The 18,983-nt window shown below is 38.3% G+C and overlaps 1 protein-coding gene across 5 annotated transcripts in view; it reads right to left on the reverse strand.

Moving 5' to 3' along the window:
• Window positions 1-3,410: 3,410 nt before the first annotated feature.
• FSD1L (fibronectin type III and SPRY domain containing 1 like) overlaps window positions 3,411-18,983 on the reverse strand; it is a 31,237-nt gene continuing 15,664 nt past the window's right edge. The window contains exons 7-14 of one of the 5 annotated variants that reach the window (XM_059833271.1): window positions 16,164-16,373; window positions 15,737-15,835; window positions 13,863-13,989; window positions 8,551-8,586; window positions 6,706-6,800; window positions 5,987-6,238; window positions 5,566-5,654; window positions 3,411-3,806 (exon numbers count right to left, since the gene is read on the reverse strand). In XM_059833271.1, the coding sequence (XP_059689254.1) occupies window positions 3,687-3,806; window positions 5,566-5,654; window positions 5,987-6,238; window positions 6,706-6,800; window positions 8,551-8,586; window positions 13,863-13,989; window positions 15,737-15,835; window positions 16,164-16,373 (1,028 nt within the window). In that variant the 3' untranslated portion in view covers window positions 3,411-3,686. Of the gene's footprint in view, window positions 3,807-5,565; window positions 5,655-5,986; window positions 6,239-6,705; window positions 6,804-8,550; window positions 8,587-10,676; window positions 10,710-13,862; window positions 13,990-15,736; window positions 15,836-16,163; window positions 16,374-18,983 lie in introns of all 5 variants that reach the window. The other 4 variants (XM_059833270.1, XM_059833268.1, XM_059833273.1 and 1 more) reach the window with 4 other exon arrangements.

An 18,983-nucleotide genomic window follows, 5' to 3' on the forward strand; every position in this document is an offset into this window, starting at 1 on the left:
TTCATAACCTGTGATCCTTATCAGAATAAAACATTGCTAAGTCAGATGTTCTGCTTGAGGGAACCACTTGGTTTCCCCAGTCTTAATATGAAACAGAAGTAATGTGAGAAAGTACAAGGGGAGAGGAAACAGGATTTATACATTAGCCTCTACTTTTTCTGCTCAGAGGATCGTTAAAGAAACAAACCTGTCACCTTCTGCCATCCATATTTGGTATTTGGAGAAGCACTTATCCCCTGGATGCTTTTAAATCATCCTTTCTGAAATTAACATCCCTTGCTGCAGTTCATACAGCTTTCCACAGAACCAATGGAAGCTATGGTTTTCTGATGTATTAAGAACTCAAGGGAAGCCTTAAGTTCCTCACAAGTTCTTCTGAAGTTATTTCAACTCTGAAAGACTACCAGTAATCAGTATTTTTTAAAATTTTTTTTTAAAATCTCATTTTGGTCATACAGCAGACAACTCCTGTCCAGCCACCAAACAGCATCAACTCCAGAGCAGAGAGGCTGAGGGAGTATTAAAGTCACCAGGCATATTATACTTAGTGTTAACTACAGGGCAAAACTACAGACCTTCGAAAGGTCTAATCCATTGCCAAAGAACAACCTCTCCAATCCCTGAAGTGGATTCGTCTAGGAAAAAGTAACTTCACAGGCTTCATGCATCATCCCCCTCTAGCTGCAGGTACAAACAGTGCACCAACTGCAACAAAGTATCACCAATATAACTAGCTCAGAAAAAACAAGAGACTAAAAAAAAAAATCTAAAGTGCTTAAGGCAATTCTTCATATCCCCATTTACTAAAAAGAATTGGACTAGCTGTTAGCAGCAAAAATTTGACATCTGTGCAAACTATTATATAACAAATTCATCCTTTAAGGGTAAAAAGTCACATGTTAAGTTCATCTAGGACATCAGTTAAACTATAACTTGCAAGTCACAGTATGAAATACTTCAAGCTTTCTTCTAACAGTTAAAGAAAAATTACATTTTTACATTGTGCATATCAAATTTACCTTGCAGGTTGCACTACATCTTGCTGGAAAACGTCATAATTTAAATGCTCTTATGTAGGGTTGGAGATTACTCATGGTTCTTTCTCACTACACATGAACTTACTGTAAATGTTCCTTTTCTTTCCAAAAACGGATGTTTAAATAGGAACTGTGGCTGAACACCCAAGATCAAACCAATGACTTGGCAGCATGAACAGGTACTAGCCTATCTCAATGTCTGTTTACCACAGTCATTCAACAGAACAAGTCTCAAATGAAGAAGCATCCGTCTTAACCCTCCTGTCTCTAAACTCCACCAGGGTCCAAGCATGCAAGTCTCACTCCCTCACCTACCACTGAATTCATAGCAGCTGAGCCCCTAGAACTCCCAGTCAAGTGTTCATTGCCATAAAAAGGAAAGAAATGAGGAAGAAATATTTAAGATTACTACATAGACTATTTGAATAATAACAACATCTATTGATAATGTGTTAATCAGACTCAGACACTGTTCATTTAAGAACCATGCCACCCTCCAGTATCTTTGTTTCAAGACCCAAAACTGGCAGAGGAAGGTACAGTCAGACTGGGAATTGTTTTGCACTTTCCTCTGCAAAAGAGATTACAGCTAACTTCGTTCACAATGCAAGTATTTAGAAATGCTCAAGTTCCAGATACAAAATGAACAGTAAGGGCTCAACCATCCTCTCAACTTCATGATTTCTCAAGCAGAAACAAAACTTCCTAGAGCAGGTACTAAAATTAAGATGAAAATTTAAGTTTCCCACTGAACATCATAACTGGTTTATTATGAGTTGATTCTCCTCCTCTTGAGAAATTGTGATGGACACTTGATACTAAACAAGATTTAACATGATTAGATGGTCATGCTTTTACGGACTAAAAGATTTACAGAAGAAAAACTACTTTGGCCCTAGAGGAAAGGAGTCAATTCATTATGGACCCTATCAGCATGAATTTGAAACAGTTTAAGTGATGTTAGGAAAAAATCTTCAGTTATGAAACAGTAGATTCAAGTATGTATCTGAAAATTATTTCTAGGCTCCTGTATGTGATTAGAGGGAAGAAAGCAGATTTAAACAGTCTAGAATACACAAATAATTCTCATTGAAAAGTTGAGATTTTCCACAAAGAACATAACATGGTTTTTTTAGCTCTCCCACTACCATGAATCATTCGACTATTGTTACTAAGCTTCCAAAACTAGGAGTTGAGATGATGGAACACCCAGGCTCAACATTTCACTTGATCTGTTAAAGAAAATGTGTAATTGCAGATCCCGAGACAGATCATATGCTAGCTGGCAAAACATTTGCTCACTTTCCACTTTTTCCTTACCCTTAAAAAAGGGGAAGGTGTTAAGTTGGAGGCTATAAAGAGATCCTTTAGAATAGGATCCTCTGAAAGCCAGTCTCATAGCCACATATACATGGCATATGGTACAAGCTAGCAAGTTAAGAGTGGCATGCTATATATAAAGCTACATTTCTGCTTGATAAAGAAATCATACGATTTTTGGACTTCTCTGGTTATCCAGGAAGTTCCAGGATTCCTCACTAGGCAAGTCAAAACAGGTAGCAAAAAGGTATGCCTGGGCTCAGAGGGTAATCACAGGGTAAATTTAGCAGGAATTTAGTGCCCCTTCTGTGCAAAGCCAGCTTTGATATTGACACAGCTCTGAGAAGTCTTAGTCAGCCTTGAAGCTGCTTTGAAAAAAAGCTGAAAGACATTTTAGCAATAGCAAGCCCCCACCTCCCCCCATCTTCTCCGGGGAAATACGTGTAAACTGAAGCTCTTACACCCTTGTTCCCAGCCTTGGCTGCATTGCACCTTTGCTATCAGCAAAGATTTAATTGTCATTCACATCCGATGAACCATGTGAATTGCGATTATCAGAAACCAATTAGAATAATACCACAAAACTGGAAAGCCAAGAGATGACCTAAAATTAAGAGCTTTTGAGAGAGCAGTACATGCTGTAGTTTTTTAAAAGCTCTGAATTTTTCTTCCTGAACCTCTTACTTGAAATACTTCCTAGCTGGCAGGAGCTGAACTCTTAATATATGATATTTAAATGAGCTACTCATGGCAACTAGGAGGATTTTGTATCAGAAAAAAAAAATATCACAGACTGCTCTTACTGCTTCTCCATATCAGGCCTACAACTTCTTATAATATTCTTTTTAAATCATAAAATGTGACATTTTGCCAGGCTAGGCTAGCAAATCAATATTCTTTTGAAATGCATGTTTGATATCACAGGTTCTAATGGGAAGCCCAGTAATAATAAAATACATAGTCAAGTAATTCATGTTAGGAGAGTTAAGAAAATGGTACTTGTTATATTCTTCATAGAAAAATAATATTCATAACAAAATTAATATTCAAGCCCGTAACAAAATACTTAAATACAGTAGTAGAAAATTACATAGTCACAGCTCTCGATTTCTCCACTTATTTTTCAAAAGCTCAGTTTTCTGTCTGACATTTCTGTCCAGATTCATAGTAGGTTCCTAACACTTTAGACCCAAACCTTTGCTCTATTCAGCACCTAGACCTTAAACAGCAGTAGGTAGCAAACCCAGTTTAATCCAGTGCTTACAAGCTTCTGTGAGTAGCAGCTACAGAGAAAAATCATTCGGCAATAAAAATGTTTAATAGGCATTACTAGGCAATATTGTTTAGGCTGCCTGTTGAACCACTCAATCCATTTTCACTTTTCTGAAGCGTTTTCACAGCACTTGGCACCTGCAATCCAGTACTCACTGTAAGCCCACCACACCAGATCTAAGGGAGAAAGAAAAAAAATAAATCAATATTCTGAACATTATGAAGCATCTACACCTCTCTTCTGTCCCACAATGGAACTAACACAAAACTTATCCTGCAGCTGCATTTGTCTTATCTCTTGCTCTCTAGTCACAGCACTCTGTAAAACATTCTCATCACACAGAAGCTAATTTGTAAGACCATAAAGTCTAAGATGCTTCACATAGTATGCTTTAAGTCTCTAAGTTTATAACCAAGTTTAAGATCTAATACTAGAAAAGTTGCTCCTAATAGGAAAACTTTGAAGACCAGTGTGCTAGCATCAAGTGCTCAGAATGACAATGAAAAGCAATACTCTCACTGTGCTCTAGTGTCTGAAAGCAGTGCTTAGTTTTAGTATGACATGGCAGAATTATGTCAATGTAAACATAGTACTAAAAAATTGAGTTTTGAGATGCTTCAGGGGCACAGGTGTCAGTGACTGCTATTCTACAACTGAGTTACATTAAAGAAGCTATCTCCATGTTTATTAATATATTTGAGACCTGTAATTAGGTAGCTTGTAATTTTTACTTTAACTGTTCAGGCTAACCCAAGCAGTGTCTGTAAGACTGCTATCACTAAGTATGAGGGGCTGTATGAGATGCAGGCTAACAGGCTGAAGTGTGGTAAGCAAATGTTTCCTTGGATATCTTAGGAACTGACTTAATGAGTCAGCCTTAGCAATGCTAGAGGGATGACTAACACATGTATCCCAACAGTTCTGAAGCTATTCTGTTCCCCTTATGTTGAAAAGGATCAGTAAGGCAACTTGCTTAGTCACCTCCAAATAAATAGCTATTAAAAATCTAGACTCCGATTGTCAGCACATCTAACCAACAGTAGAAATTGTGAAAGGAATTTTGTCTGATACAAGTGAAAAATCAGGTATTTGGAAATGCTAGATGTAAGGCTGTCTAAACAATTTACTACTTTTCCATTCCTCCATGCCCAAAAGAAGAATAACTTTATTAATTGGCCTAATCACACTTTAAAATTACCATGCTGTGTTTTCTATGGGCTGAATTACAAGAGGCTAGAGATCAGTGCCTAGGCAGCTGAGTTGTTAGTAAGAACTAGCATGCTAGCCTCCTGCAAATTCCTAAGTTTTCCAAGACCTATACACTGGTCCTAAAGTATGATGCCCTTGATGGCACCTTATAATGCAGCTCAGGCCTCCAAATTTAGTTACTTAAACTAATTACTTAAATCATTAAAGGAAAACCAATATGCAGTAACTAATCCTTTTCCTGTGCAGTTTTGGCAAGGTTTGAGTGTTTAGAATTGCGGCACGTTTTCACTGATTAGCTTAGGGCCACAAAAAAGTTATGCAGACCAGTGAAATGACTGGCAAGAAAATCCCACTGAGCTTTTAAAGATTTGAAAGCTAGAGTCTTGCATCTCAGAGGGAAGCATCTGGTGTTGTTCTGTCTCATGACACCTGCTCTGACAGCACACAGCATCTTGGGCTCCTGTCTGCATCAGTTTGGGTCAATTGTTGTAGCAGGCTCATCAGCTACTGGAATGTGCTATTAATTTACCCTGCAAAAATGGAATTACTTTTATTTACATAGCTGAGACATCCAGGTGCAGAGTTCTTCTACTGGAGCACTATAAGCACCAGATGAAACCAAAAAAGAAAACAGTGTGCTTCCAGCTTCCTCCTTTAAAAAATAATTAAGTCTTCAGTAAACTGAATTCAGTGCTAGAAGCTGAACACAATTTTATAGATACTGACCATGAAGCCTGGTAATACTGGTTGCATAAACTTTGTTCTGAAGGTGTGTAACAGCTCCTTTGAGTCTGCATTATAAAATGCAAGCTGACCTAATAAAAGAGGTAGAAAACAAGCTGAAATACATGTTTAAATGCTATTGCTGTGTAATTATTTGTAAAATTGATTTTTTTCCAGGGAAAGGTTTCCAGAACACACTAAATACAGTCCACATGACTGAAAAAGTCTCAGTTAGTAGCTCTGTCACATAGATTAACCCAGGTCATTTGACATTACAAGCACTATTACGCCAACAGCTCTGGCCTGATTTTCGTAAGAGACTATATAAATCTGAAGTAATGTACTACTTTAGCCTTTTACTGCTTCAACCTGACATGGATAGCTAATTAAGTTTTTAGCTAAATCTCGTAAGATCGTAATTTACCTCCATCAAAGTCGCAGTACACTCCTATTCTGTGTGGAACGGGTATATCTAGAGTCTTGGTTTTATTACTATGTTTTGCTGAAAACGTGGTTTGCAGCCAGTTGTTGATTTGGATGCACCAGCTTGAATTAGTCTTTCCCAGTTGGTCAAATTTTCCCAGGTTTCTATATGTTACTCCCACACTGTATGATTTGCAGTCCTTCTGGGCTCTCACCTCCCAGTAATGCTGTCCACTTTCAACAGCAGTGTCTCCTACCAAAAAAACCCAAACATTTATTTGCTATAATTAAGCGTACCTTACAATGCTTGCTTCCTTATAGGCACCAGTGATGTCTTCTATTTTATTTTAAGGTGAAGGCTTAGAAACACAAAAATCTGAACCATAAGGAACAAAAAACTAATGTACAAGAAAATAGAATGTAAGTATAAAATAGAATAATGAAACAGTTTTTATTACACTCATTGAGACAAGATGCATTTAACATCAATTCACATTTAGTGACTGATATGCACTGCTATTAAGAGCTTTGCAATAAAGAACTGCAGGCTTGAAGACACTTGCTGTAGCACGGAATTGTGGTGTTATATAGCAAAACTACCTCTGTACAGGACAGCATCAAGTACACAGCTTGAACAATCACAAATTTTCCCTCAAATTCTTACCTAATCTGCCCTTCCACAGCATTACACCTCTAACAGAAGTAAGAAGTTCACCTTACCCAATACTGTGTATGATTCACCAACGAAACGATCTCTGCTGCCCCTCAGTGAGGATCTTGTGCTAATAGATGTCCTCTTTGGAGACTGTGCACCACTTCTAAGAAGAAATGAGCCGGTCAAGATTTGGACACAATTACAGAAATGCACACTCAAACAAGATTTCCCAAGTCCATTAGAGTGCAAGAAACACAAATAAGCTATTGAAACGACGCATTAGTTCAGCCACTTAACACCTCTAACAGTATGCATGCACAAGAACTGAGAGAGAAGACAGCCAGAAAAAATACAAGGCATTGTAACAAACAAGTTCAGAGGAAGCTGAGAAAGGAAACAGGAGGAAAAAAAGCAGACAGATGTGGCACATGGTTTGAATGAACACCTATATAAAACACTGTTTCACCTGGACTACACAAAACCTTAGCGAATTCATGGTTCTGTTTTTCCGCATAAGATTTCTAATAAGTCTTGTAGATCAGCTACAACAATCAGATATGTATGAATACACTGCTGATATTCAATGCCAAATTGCCTAATTTTCACTGGAATTTAAGTATCAGTGAATGGGAAAATATTAAAGGTAGGTTTTTCAACACGTTTATATCTGAATGATAAAAAGAAATAAAATTGCGATAATTTTATTTCAAAATACACACACACTAAAGATGATACAAAACCCAAGAGTGTCAAATCTAAGCACAATTTATATTAGAAAAGATGAAGTGAGACTTCCAGAGTTTAATGCATCACAACTCTCCTCAAGAAAAAAAAAAAAAAAAACAAAAGTATATTGAAGGGGATTTTAGTTGATTATATTAACTCTATCAAAGACTACAGAAAAATGTGTCACAACACATTGTGCTGAGAAGCACACAGCAACTCCTCAAGAGTCATAAAATTTAAAAGTCTAATCCCAATCAAGAAAGGCTTAGATTTTCTAATAATACTTTTCATAAGCACTCTCAGGAAGTCATAGCAAAATAAATGAAGATGCACTTCGCTCTGGAGAATATTTTAATGAGCAATCAGTTGCTTAGAAGAATAATTTTAACCTAATGAGGTTTTCAAACATTTTATTTTACCTCTGTTATGCCCTCAAAAGTAATTCCTAGCAATTTAACCATTAAACAAAATGAAGGCTATTTGCAAATCACAGTGAATATTAAACCTCAGTAGCCACAGAATCACATCTGGTTATTAATTTAAAAGCAATCAGTAGCCGAGAATTTTAACTTCTCAGAAATAGCTATGCAGTTTACAGTTTAATTTCACTGATAAAAATTTTAAAAAGTACAAAGTAACTCTCTGAAATACACGAGAATTCATTTTCAAATCCTCATCCTCTGTAATCTACCATACATTAACCTTAGAAGAGTTACCAACACAAAAAGTTCTCTCCAACTCTCCCTTCAGCTACAATTTGTAAAAGATAATTGCTACTTAAATGTCCACTACTACAGTGAAGTTTACCTTGTTTCCTTTCTGATTCATTCAACACTTATTTCAAGTTTTCTGGAATTGTTCTCAAATACCATTTCATAAAGGGTTAGAAAATGTCCCTTTTGTCAAATACAGTCATTAAAATAAAGTCACATGGGAATCAAAAACTGAGTGGTATTAAGCTTTCATACATAAGTATGCTAGAATCTCTGGTTCATCTTCATGACTAAGTTTGTTATATTCCAGTTACAGAAGTCTGTAAGAAATCACTGATGAAAAGGTTGTCTACTTTAGAATCACTATTTAGCATATAAATTTGCCAGTGCTGATCAGAACACAGCTAAGCTTCTAAATTGCTTGCAAGAGTTACATGATGGGGATAAGTGTATATTGTGAAGCTGCACCACATCAAATGCTTTTGAATTTTGTTAACATGGAGGAAGCTGTAGTTTACTTACCAAAGAAAATGTTAACAAGTGATAGCATGAAAAAAAATGCAAAGCCAAGAATTAAAGCATGATTTCAGGGAGAACCATCAGTCTTAGCAGATTCCATCCTTCAAGTGCATCAGAGATCATTTACTCATACTTCCAACGAAAGCTACTGAAATTTTTCTATTAGATTCAGTATAAATGAGTTATGCAGAAAGCAATGTGGCCATTTAGAGAATCATCATGAGAAAAATGCAGGTGCTTTGTTAGTATTCTCTCAAAGTTAGGAATACATTAAAAGGTCCTCAATACAATTTATTTTGTTCAAGTCTTCTGTAAATGGCCGCTGCATGTGCTTTGTCCACTCAAAATCTAACAGCCTTTAACAGTTCAGAGAATGACATTAAATATTTGGCATAAAAGTTTGAAAAAAACGGTTTCCCCCCCCGCCAAGTGCTTAATTCTCGCTTCCAATCAGGAAGGGCAGGAAATTTTATAGTAGAAAGTCAGTTTGGTGTCCATTTTCCTATACAGCACAGTCTTCATTAGCTAATATAGTAACTGATGCATTTCTTCCACTATTCAGTGACCAGATAGTCTCATCTTATGGTTAGGATTGCTGTCTACAGCACTGCAGTTAGTCTCAGTTTTCTCATCCATTTCAGCAATTGAAACATATTCTAAGCAATATGTATTCTCTTTTGGAGAAGAAAGGTCAAGGAGAGATATCAGAAGTTATCCAGAGATCTTTTTCTAGACTAATAAATATGTTACAGATCATTAAGCATTTTATTGCTGTCATGTCTTTCCAACCCTTGAAAGCTGCCCATCTGATGTTTAAAGTAATTATACTGCAACTTTTTCCACCAACTACAAAGCTAGCTTCAACTCTTCCCTCTAATGCAGACAACATTGCACAGATACTTTTGATAATAAATACATAAATAATCAAAGCTAATCTAAATCTCATGCTAGAAAAGGTCAGTTTGAGATGCAAAGTTGAACATGTAACCAAATCCTTCTACCAAAGCAAAGGCCAGAACTAGGGAAGTTCTTTACTGACAACTACAAAGAGAGACCAAGGTGTAAGACTCCCAGAGTTTGTTTAGCAAGTAGAGGTATTGCCAAGACAGTTTCAAAACTTAGTTTAGCAGAAATTGATACGCTTTCTGTAGCAGAACTATGAACACTCCATAGCTTCAACAGCTTGTTTCGCCTACACAAAATTTAACTTTTCTGCTGATCTCAAGCCAAAGATATATCCATCTGATGGATGAAAACAGAGGAGTAAAACCTACAAGAAATTAGGAACCTGGGCATTTGTTTTGGTCCCACAACTTCTAAACCAGTGAAAAACAGCAAGAGAGCAAAATGGGAGAAGTAATTTCTCAAACAGGAGTTTAATAAAACTAATAAGTCTAATAAGAGAAATCATGATAAAAAATTTACACTAGAAAACACAAATGCACAAGGAATAGGAGAATATTTTAGCTGCCTTTACGTATCAAAAAAGAGGCACTTTCATTTCAACAATTGGTTCCACAAACAGAATTGCCATGAAGCTTTTTACACATGCCATCAGGCTAAACTTCATCCTCTTTGAAAGTGTAAAAACATTTATTTATTTATTTTCCTCTGATGTCTAGTAACAGCTACAACACAAGTTCAGAGGCAAAAAGGGTTTCAGATTCAAAAATAAAAACTAAAAAAATTTTAAAGTTCTCAGAGAGGAACTTCACTGCATTTGTAAAAAGTCAAGTGTGCCATCATGTGCCAGAAGGTTAAGTAAGCATCAATGTTATCTGTAAATAACAGGGAACTTTGCATCAACACTAGAATACATAATGCTTTTCCAACCATTGTAAATCAGGTCTCCCACAAACTAGGACACATCCTTCCAGGAAAACTGTTTTCCAGTCACTAGAAAATACATACATAATCTCTATGAATCCAAATTAAACTTCAAAATATTTTTAAAAGCATGTGTGTGCTTTTACTGATAAAGGCTATTAGATTTATTTCTCAGTATGTGAAGCAAAGGAAAGTAGCATAGACTCCCAAAACTAGGTGCTAGATCCTAGAAACAAGAGGTATATTATCACCTTCTATTGCTCTTCAGCAGAGGATTCTGGCCACTGTCAAAAGAAACAAGTAGTCATTAAATAACTGTTCTATTACTACAGTAAATTGTCTCCATTTTTAAGATGCCACTATAACTTTACCATGCTTCTGGCAGTATATGCCTATGGGGAAGGTATTTGTTCATAAACTGTGTTCAGTTTTGGGCCCCTCACTACAAGAAAGACATAGAGGTGCTGGAGCGCATCCAGAGAAGGGCGACGAAGCTAGTGAGGGGTCTGGAACACAAGTCTTATGAGGAGTGGCTGAGGGAACTAGGGTTGTTTAGCCTGGAGAAGAGGAGGCTGAGGGGAGACCTCATCGCTCTCTACAACTACCTGAAAGGAGGTTGCAGAGCGGTGGGTGTTGGCCTCTTCTCCCAAGTGAAGAGTGACAGGACAAGAGGAAATGGTCTCTAGTTGCACCAGGGGAGATACAGACTGGGTATTAGGAAAAATTTCTTTACTGAGTGGTAACACAATGGAATCGACTGCCCGGGGAGGTAGTGGAGTCACCCTCCCTGGAGGTATTCAAGAAGCGTGTGGATACGGCATTGTGGGACGTGGCTTGATGGGCATGGTGGTGTGTGGTGTGGGTGGTTGGTTTTTTTTTTTTTTGTTGTTGTAGTTTGTTGGTGGGTTTTTTTTTGTAATGGTTGGACTTGATGATCTTACAGGTCTTTTCCAACCTTAGTGATTCTGTGATTATCTCAAGCAGTGCTCTTTATACTGAAAAGCCTGTGCTGAAAGTCAATTAATTATCTTCAAGGGAGAAGTAGCCAGCTCTGCAGACAAGGCAAGAGCAATGGATACTGTTCACACCTTGACTTTAGCAAGGCTTTTGACTCATTCCCTCACAGTATCCCCAAATCTCAAGAGGTGAGATATAGACTGGGTAGTGGGCAATAAGCTGTGTACAGAACCAGCTGAACACCAGGGACACAGCTACGGATTGTGTTCTCCAGATGAGAGAACCCCAAATGATAGGACAGGCTGGGGTACAACTGAAGGAAGAGCAATTCTGCAGAAAAGCAGCTGGTAGTCTTGGTGGACAACAGGAGCAGACAACAGGTAAACAACAATAGTGGACAACACACTGCACTGTGCCCCTGTGGCAGAGGTGGCCAACCACATCCTGGGCTGTAGCCGCATGGCAGCAATGAGGAGGCCAAGGCAAGTAGCTGTTCCTCTCGATCTGGCACTTGTCAGACTGAGCCTTAAGACCTGTGTGCAGGTCTGGGCTCCTCAGGACTATGCTCTAGCATGTCAGTGTATAGTCCAGTGGAAGGCCAACAACACAATTAAGGGACTGGAGCACAGGAAGACAACTGGGTTTGCTCAGCCTCAGGAAGACAAGACCTAATTGCTGTCTTCAGTGATGTAACAGGAAGGCCAGGCTTTTCTCAGAGGGATGTACAGTGATAGCTGAGAGGCACCTGGAACTCACTGCACCACAGGAAATTCCAGTCAGACATCAGGATATTCCTCCCCTCCCATGAAGACGGCCTGGAATAGAGGCCCAGCAAGTTAACACATGCTTCATCCTTGGATATATTCAAGGCTCAGCCAGAATAGACTGATCTAGTGATGTTCTTCCAACTGTATTTATTCAGTGATTCTGAATGGCACACATCTAACTGCCTAACACTCAACAATCCACCAAGAATTCTGTTGAAGTTACTTAAGTACTTTTCCTAGATGAAAATAGTTGGTAAATATGTTTAGGGCTACACTTTTGCATGAGTTATGTTCCATTATCTGTTATCTTTTGCTATCTAGTTTGTTTTATTGGTACCTTTTCCTCATCAGTGAGGGTTACGATATAAAAAATTCAAACACCACCTATAGTCCCAGTTTTATTTAACCTTAGCTTTTTCGAAAGGACAAAGCAGCCAGCTCCTTCCTTATTTTTTATACTAGAAAAGCTGTCTATTCACCAGTACTGACCTGCAACACTACTAAACATAGAATTACAGCAGTTACTTGCTGACATTTACTTCATCTACTGTACTGGGTTTACGTGGCAAGGTTTTGGTAGCGGGGGGGCTGCAGGGGTGTCTTCTGCGAGAAGATACTAGAAGCTGCCCCCGTGTCAGATGAAGCCAGTGCCAGCCGGCTCCAAGACAGACCCGCTGCTGGCCAAAGCATGAGCCCATCAGCAACGGTGGTTGTGCCTCTGCGGTAACATATTTTAGAAAGGGTAAAAACTGCTGCGCAAGAGCCGCTGGGAGAGAGAAATTAGAATATAGCCACCCTGCAGCCTGTGGAAGACCCCACTCTGGAGCAGGTAGATGTGCCCTGAAGGAAGCTGCAGCCCATAGAGAGCCCATGCTGGAGCAGGCTGCTGGCAGGACCTGTGGTCCCATGTGGGACTCACACTGCAGCAGTCTGTGCCTGAAGGACTGCACCCTGTGGAAAGGACCCATGCTGGAGCAGTTTGTGAAGGACCATCTTGCTTGGGTGGAAACTCCATGCTGGAGCAGGGGAAGAGTGTGAAGAGGAAGGAGCAGCAGAGACAACACATGATGAACTCACTGCAACCCCCACTTCCTGTCCCCCTGCGCTGCTTGTGGGGAGGAGGTAGAGAAATTGGGAGTAAAGTAGAGCCTAGGAAGAAGGGAGGGGTGGGGGAGAAGGTATTTTAAGATTTGTTCTTATTTCTCATTATCCTACTCTGACTTTTGATTGGCAATAAATTAAGTTTCCCGAATGAAGCCTGTTTTGCCCGTGACAGTAATTATGGAGTGATATCCCTGTCCTTATCTTGACCCACGAAGCTTTCATCACATTTTCTCTCCCACTGTCCAGTTGAGGAGGGGAAGCAATAGAGCAGCTTGGTGGGCACCTGGTGGTTAGCCAAGGTCAACCGACCACATCTACAAGTTAGTCCAGTACCTTGAATTATACCCTAGCAAATGTATTTTTAAAATAATTAAATCCTATTTAATGATTAAGACACATTTCTAATAGCTTCCATAAATAGCCTCCGCATCTGTGTGACAGGGGAAGGGAAATAAAAAATTAAAATTTCTTCCACAGAAAGATTTCTGAATGAAAATTCATTTGCTGTCCCACTATCCTCAAGTGCTTTAATTCCTCCCTGCCCTCTTCCCTTAATTGCCAGATGAGACATCCCACACAATGTAGACACTTACAAAATGGAGTTCTTACCTGCTTTTATTTTCCTTCCCTTTTATTTTTTCTTGGCCTTTGCCTCCAGTAGGATCCCATTCAACATAGGTATCTTCAACTTTCAAGTTCAGATGAGAAGTAGTACTGTCCAAACTGAACACAAATGCTGGTCAAGACAAAATGCAAAACAGTGAAATGGTATAATGCTCTCTCCCAACAGTGGCTATTCATAGAAAATTATAGAAGCAGTAGTAAAATTGTAGCAAAGCACTCTTTGACTTAATAGAAACATCAGCTTTTTATTCTGATCCTTGTAATCAAGGCAAGAAGCCCTTTAAATAAAGCCTAACCACCGACCTTCAGTGCACAGGTTACATCAAAGCAAATTGTTTCATCTTTCTAATGACGCATTATCAGCAATTAAATTCAGCTACTGCTTTCTGCTAGTTACAGCCTACTGCCCAGATTCTTACAATCATGAATGATTTTAAAAGGTATGCTTATTTTCCACGCTCTGCAGCACTGATTCTCCAACAAGGTGTTTATGATTAATAAGGATTGCAAACTTGGAGAATACTAAATTGACAGAGTAGCACATACAGGTAGTAGCACAGAGTTGCACTGTGAAGTCAAATGCAGATACAAGAGCAGTAGGGGATGCCTGCAACTAGAAGAGACTTGGTATTTGTTGCAGCCAAGTCCTTCATCCAAGAAAACAAAACTAATATGACATGCCAAGTTCCCTAAAGATGTTTATTTACAGACTATTCTGTAAGTGTCCTCATACCATCAGATATTATAGTCTGATTCTGAAATAAAGTATACTTGAGATTTTAAGAGTTCAGAGTACAACAGTACACAAGTCTAAAAAAAAATAAGGTAAGCACATGGATGAGGATACTGAGTTTATTAAAGAAAGTGAACTAAATGTTCACACAGAAATAACAAAAATAATATGGGAAGCCTTATAACTGCCCAAACACTCAAAATCAGAATTATTTTTCTAGTACTGGAGTAAGGAATCTAAGTGGCTATTAAATGGATACTATATATCTGACAATGACTGTTGCTTAAGGGTATTAAAGTCATTCTAGAAAGTTACCAGAATGTCCATCAGCTCGTTCAAATTGCATATAGCTTTGTTTTTATGAAGTAATATTCACAAGTAACAGAATTTATATATTAATTATCCAGTTCATATCAGTCATTTTGCCCTTTACACTACAGACTTGGCTATAATTAAAGCCTTAGCATCATTATCTCCACCATAATAGTTAAGATTTGTGTTCTGTCATAAAACATTACCTCCAAGAAATTTTTCTTCTTGTTTATTTACAAAACAATGTTAGGAAGCCACCATCCTCAGACGAACTGATTTCTAACACAACAACTTAATAACTTTAGTAATTTGGAGCTGCCTATTTTTTGAATATTGACAGTGATTAGAATCTACAGCTACAAAGTCAAAAAAATCCTTTTCAGCACCTTCTATTTACAGAAAGCTATTACCTGTCACATGCTAAGTACCAATTACCAGCCAACTACACCAGCTGTTTAGATGCCCTAAGAGTCCTACCGATGCTCAGCCTCAATGTTCATCCTCTCTTGCTATATGTTGGCATGATGCAGCAGCACATAATACTGACAATCCACAATTCAAAACAAGAAATGTCAAACTCTGTTGGAGAAAGTTACATCAGTGCCTCATTTTTAGTGTCTGAATGCTAAAAGGCCAGCTTTGTGCCAACAAACTTCTTAATCCTTTACAGAAATAGTTGTTTCCCTTTTCAGTTAGGATGCATTTTAGCAGTGCTTACGCAGAAGCAGACTTAACATACAAGTTCATATATGAAGGCAGAACAGTAAGTGCAGGGTTTTCACCACATCTAAGATTAGAGTCTTTCAAATTTTACCTTTGGTTTCAAGAGTCACGGGATCGGAGTATTCCCCTGCCACAGCTTTGTTGCAAGCTTGTACTCTGAGGTTCATGTATTTTGTATCAAATTTCAGACCTAAAAAGTCAACATTTAGAAACTTGAATTGATATTACTGACAATTTTTATAGGGCTAAGATCTATTCCACGTAGCTGTCTTCCATTTATCTCAATCTGCAAAAAAACAAGCTTAAATATCAGTGTGAACTTCATTTAACACATGATTTTTTACAAAACCTCTAAGTCAAAATAAAAGGCAGAGCCATTACCATACAAAGCACCCGAGACTAAATGTGAAACGATGCAAGCTTCATTACGTACAGGAAAATGCGTATTTTGCACAACTTCCAAGCATAAAGGGTTATATCAATATACTTGGTTTTGAAGTATAAAAAACACCTTTTACCTGATAATGTATATTCAGTAGCTTTAATATAGTCTATCAGTTCCCAACGCTGTTCATCTTTTACTCGAGGAAGCCCATCAAAGTTGGTTTTCCTATACTCCAGTACAAAATGATCAATTCTGCTGTCTTCTTCAGGCATTCTCCACGATACTGTTATGCAGTTATCAGCAACCAGACATGCTGCTAGATCTATCTCTGGAGCTTTAGGGACTGCAGAAAGACAAATACACAGATCAGTTTAAAGAAGAGAATGGACTAAGTATTAATTTGTTCTCCTTGGATTTATAGTATTCAGAAGTTGCACTTGGCTCAGTAACACTCATTTCTCTTACAGGATCTATTCCATTAGCAAAGCACAATAGCAGACTAGCCATATCACTTTCACTTAACATGCATTTTACAAAATAAGAAATATGCATTCATTCTAGAGTGAACATTTGCATCACATTTTCCAGATGTTTGTTTTATCAGTAAGTTGGGCTGATCCCCTTCTGGAAGCAGTAAGAGGTACATGCTAGAGTAGAGTGGACTTACAATTACGAACCTACATCTAGAGCAACAATACACAGGAAGAACATTAAGAAGCAAACTTTTATTTCTGAGTCTTTGGAAAGTAAGTAAAGCTGCAGCCCTCAAACAGTATCACTTAAGTTTACTTCCACCACTACAGACAACTAACACTGTAATAGTTTCCACTAGCCAGTCAGCAGTTACCTAGTTTTCTTTCCTTTTCATCCTTTGCCTTGAAAAAAGGGGAAAGAATTCCTAAGACTCACTAAAGAAAAGACTGAAGTTTTCTTTACAGACTATAGAAGACTATTTCCATGACATCAAAGAGCGCTTAAGTCACTGGAAAATGTTTCTCAAAAGAAGGCATTCACATACTCTTCATAGTGTTCAAAGTACATTCAAGGAAGACTTTTGCTGGAGGAAGTGAAAAAGATGTTTTATTGTTTGCAGTTTTTGGAGAAACGATCTGCAGAAGCTTTCATGAATGCTGAAACAAAGGAAAAGCTTGAAATAGATATAAAAGTGGCCTGCAACTCATTGTATCAGGAAGGAACATCAAAAAAGTACAATACTGATGCATCTGTGGAACTGAGAGACTGGCAGATTTTGTCTGTCAAAAATCAGCCCTTTTCGCAAGAATCAAACCCTTAACTGCGTTGTTCTGTACAGTTGTTATGTCCCAATGACCAAGTCCTAATTACATACAGGTTACCTTTATGCAGTTAAAACAACTAGTCCTTGAACAGATTGTTAGCATTGTTAGCCTCCACAATGACTGATGACAATCAGCATCACATCAGTTATGGTTGAGTCATTTACAGATGTGTAATTTTACTACCTAGATACAGACACCTCCTAGCTATAGCAGGTCCACTAGAAGCAGAAGGCCTTGTTTGCTTTATGCACACTACTTCACGCCTTCCTTCACCTTCCCTTCATGACCTGTTCAAATATTTTAACCTAGAACTACTGAAACACATCCTTTTATCCCTCACATCCCTGCAGTTTAAGCTAAGCAGTAATTATACTGAAATTAGTGGTACAGGTTTAAAATACTTGAGAACAAATAAGCAGCACAGAAGAGACTGACAGCAAAAGTATTCAAGCCTGTACTGGTTTTGGCTGGGACAAAGTTACATTTCTTAACAGAGGCTTGTGTGGTGCTATGCTTTGGATTTTTGATGAAAACAGTTTTGATAACACAGGGGTTTTAGTTATTGCTGAGCAGTACCAAGCCCTTTTCTGCTTCTCACACTGCCCCATCAGCAAGTAGGCTGGGGGTGCACAAGAAGTTGGGAGGGGACACAGCCGGGACAGCTGACCCCACCTGACCAAAGGAATATCCCATACCGTATGGCACCATGCTCAGCAATAATAGCTGGAGGAAGAAGAAGGAAGGGAGGGACCTTTGGAGTTACAACATTTTGTCTTCCCAAGTAACCATTACCCATGAAGCCCCGCTTTCCTGGAGATGGCTAAACATTTGCCTGCCAATGGGAAGTAGCGAATGAATTAATTTACTCACACAGCTTTTGCTTTACCTATTAAACTCTCTTTATCTCAACCCACAAGTTCTCACTTTTACTTTTCCGATTCTCTTCCCCATCCTGCCGCAGCAGGGAGGAGTGCACCAGCAGCTGTGTGGTGCTTAGCTGCCTGCCAGGGTTAAACCACAACAAATTTTCTACTGTTAATCACATGCATTTGCCATCAAATTTCAAAGTCATCCAACAATAATTTGAGAGTAGTATCAGTAAGATCCCTTCTTAGGCAAAAGAAAAATTAAGATGATGACAAGTATTTCAGAACATATACCTGTAAGTTTAGCTACCTACCCCAATTATTTTTGCCATGGTGTAAGATGCCAGTTAAAGAGTTTTCTATGTGTTTCGAGTGACCAAGTCTTCAGCATAATTTTGGCAAGCAATGTTCAAATGCTCACATTACTACAACACTAAACCTGTTTTCAACTTCCCACACTAGGACATTAGTTTTTCATGTTGTATGAAGGTCTATCAACGCTCAGTGCAATTTTGCCTGCAACAGTTTGAGCTATCAGTATTTGATGTCACAATTTGATAGCTTGGCATTACAGTAGAAGAAAACAAGATTGGTACCCAGACAGTTAATTTTCCTGTTTACAAATCAAAGGCCCAAACAATTTAAATTCCTAAGTATTTGATAAGGAAAATGCATGAATAAGAAGGGTCATACTAAGTAATACCTTCATCTAGATACAAGACATTGTTCATGCTTGCTGTTAGATCTTTACACTCCCATTCCTGTTAAACAGGTACACTGTGATCAGCT

This window comes from Gavia stellata, chromosome Z (assembly GCF_030936135.1).
Source record: "Gavia stellata isolate bGavSte3 chromosome Z, bGavSte3.hap2, whole genome shotgun sequence".
Taxonomy (NCBI): domain Eukaryota; kingdom Metazoa; phylum Chordata; class Aves; order Gaviiformes; family Gaviidae; genus Gavia; species Gavia stellata.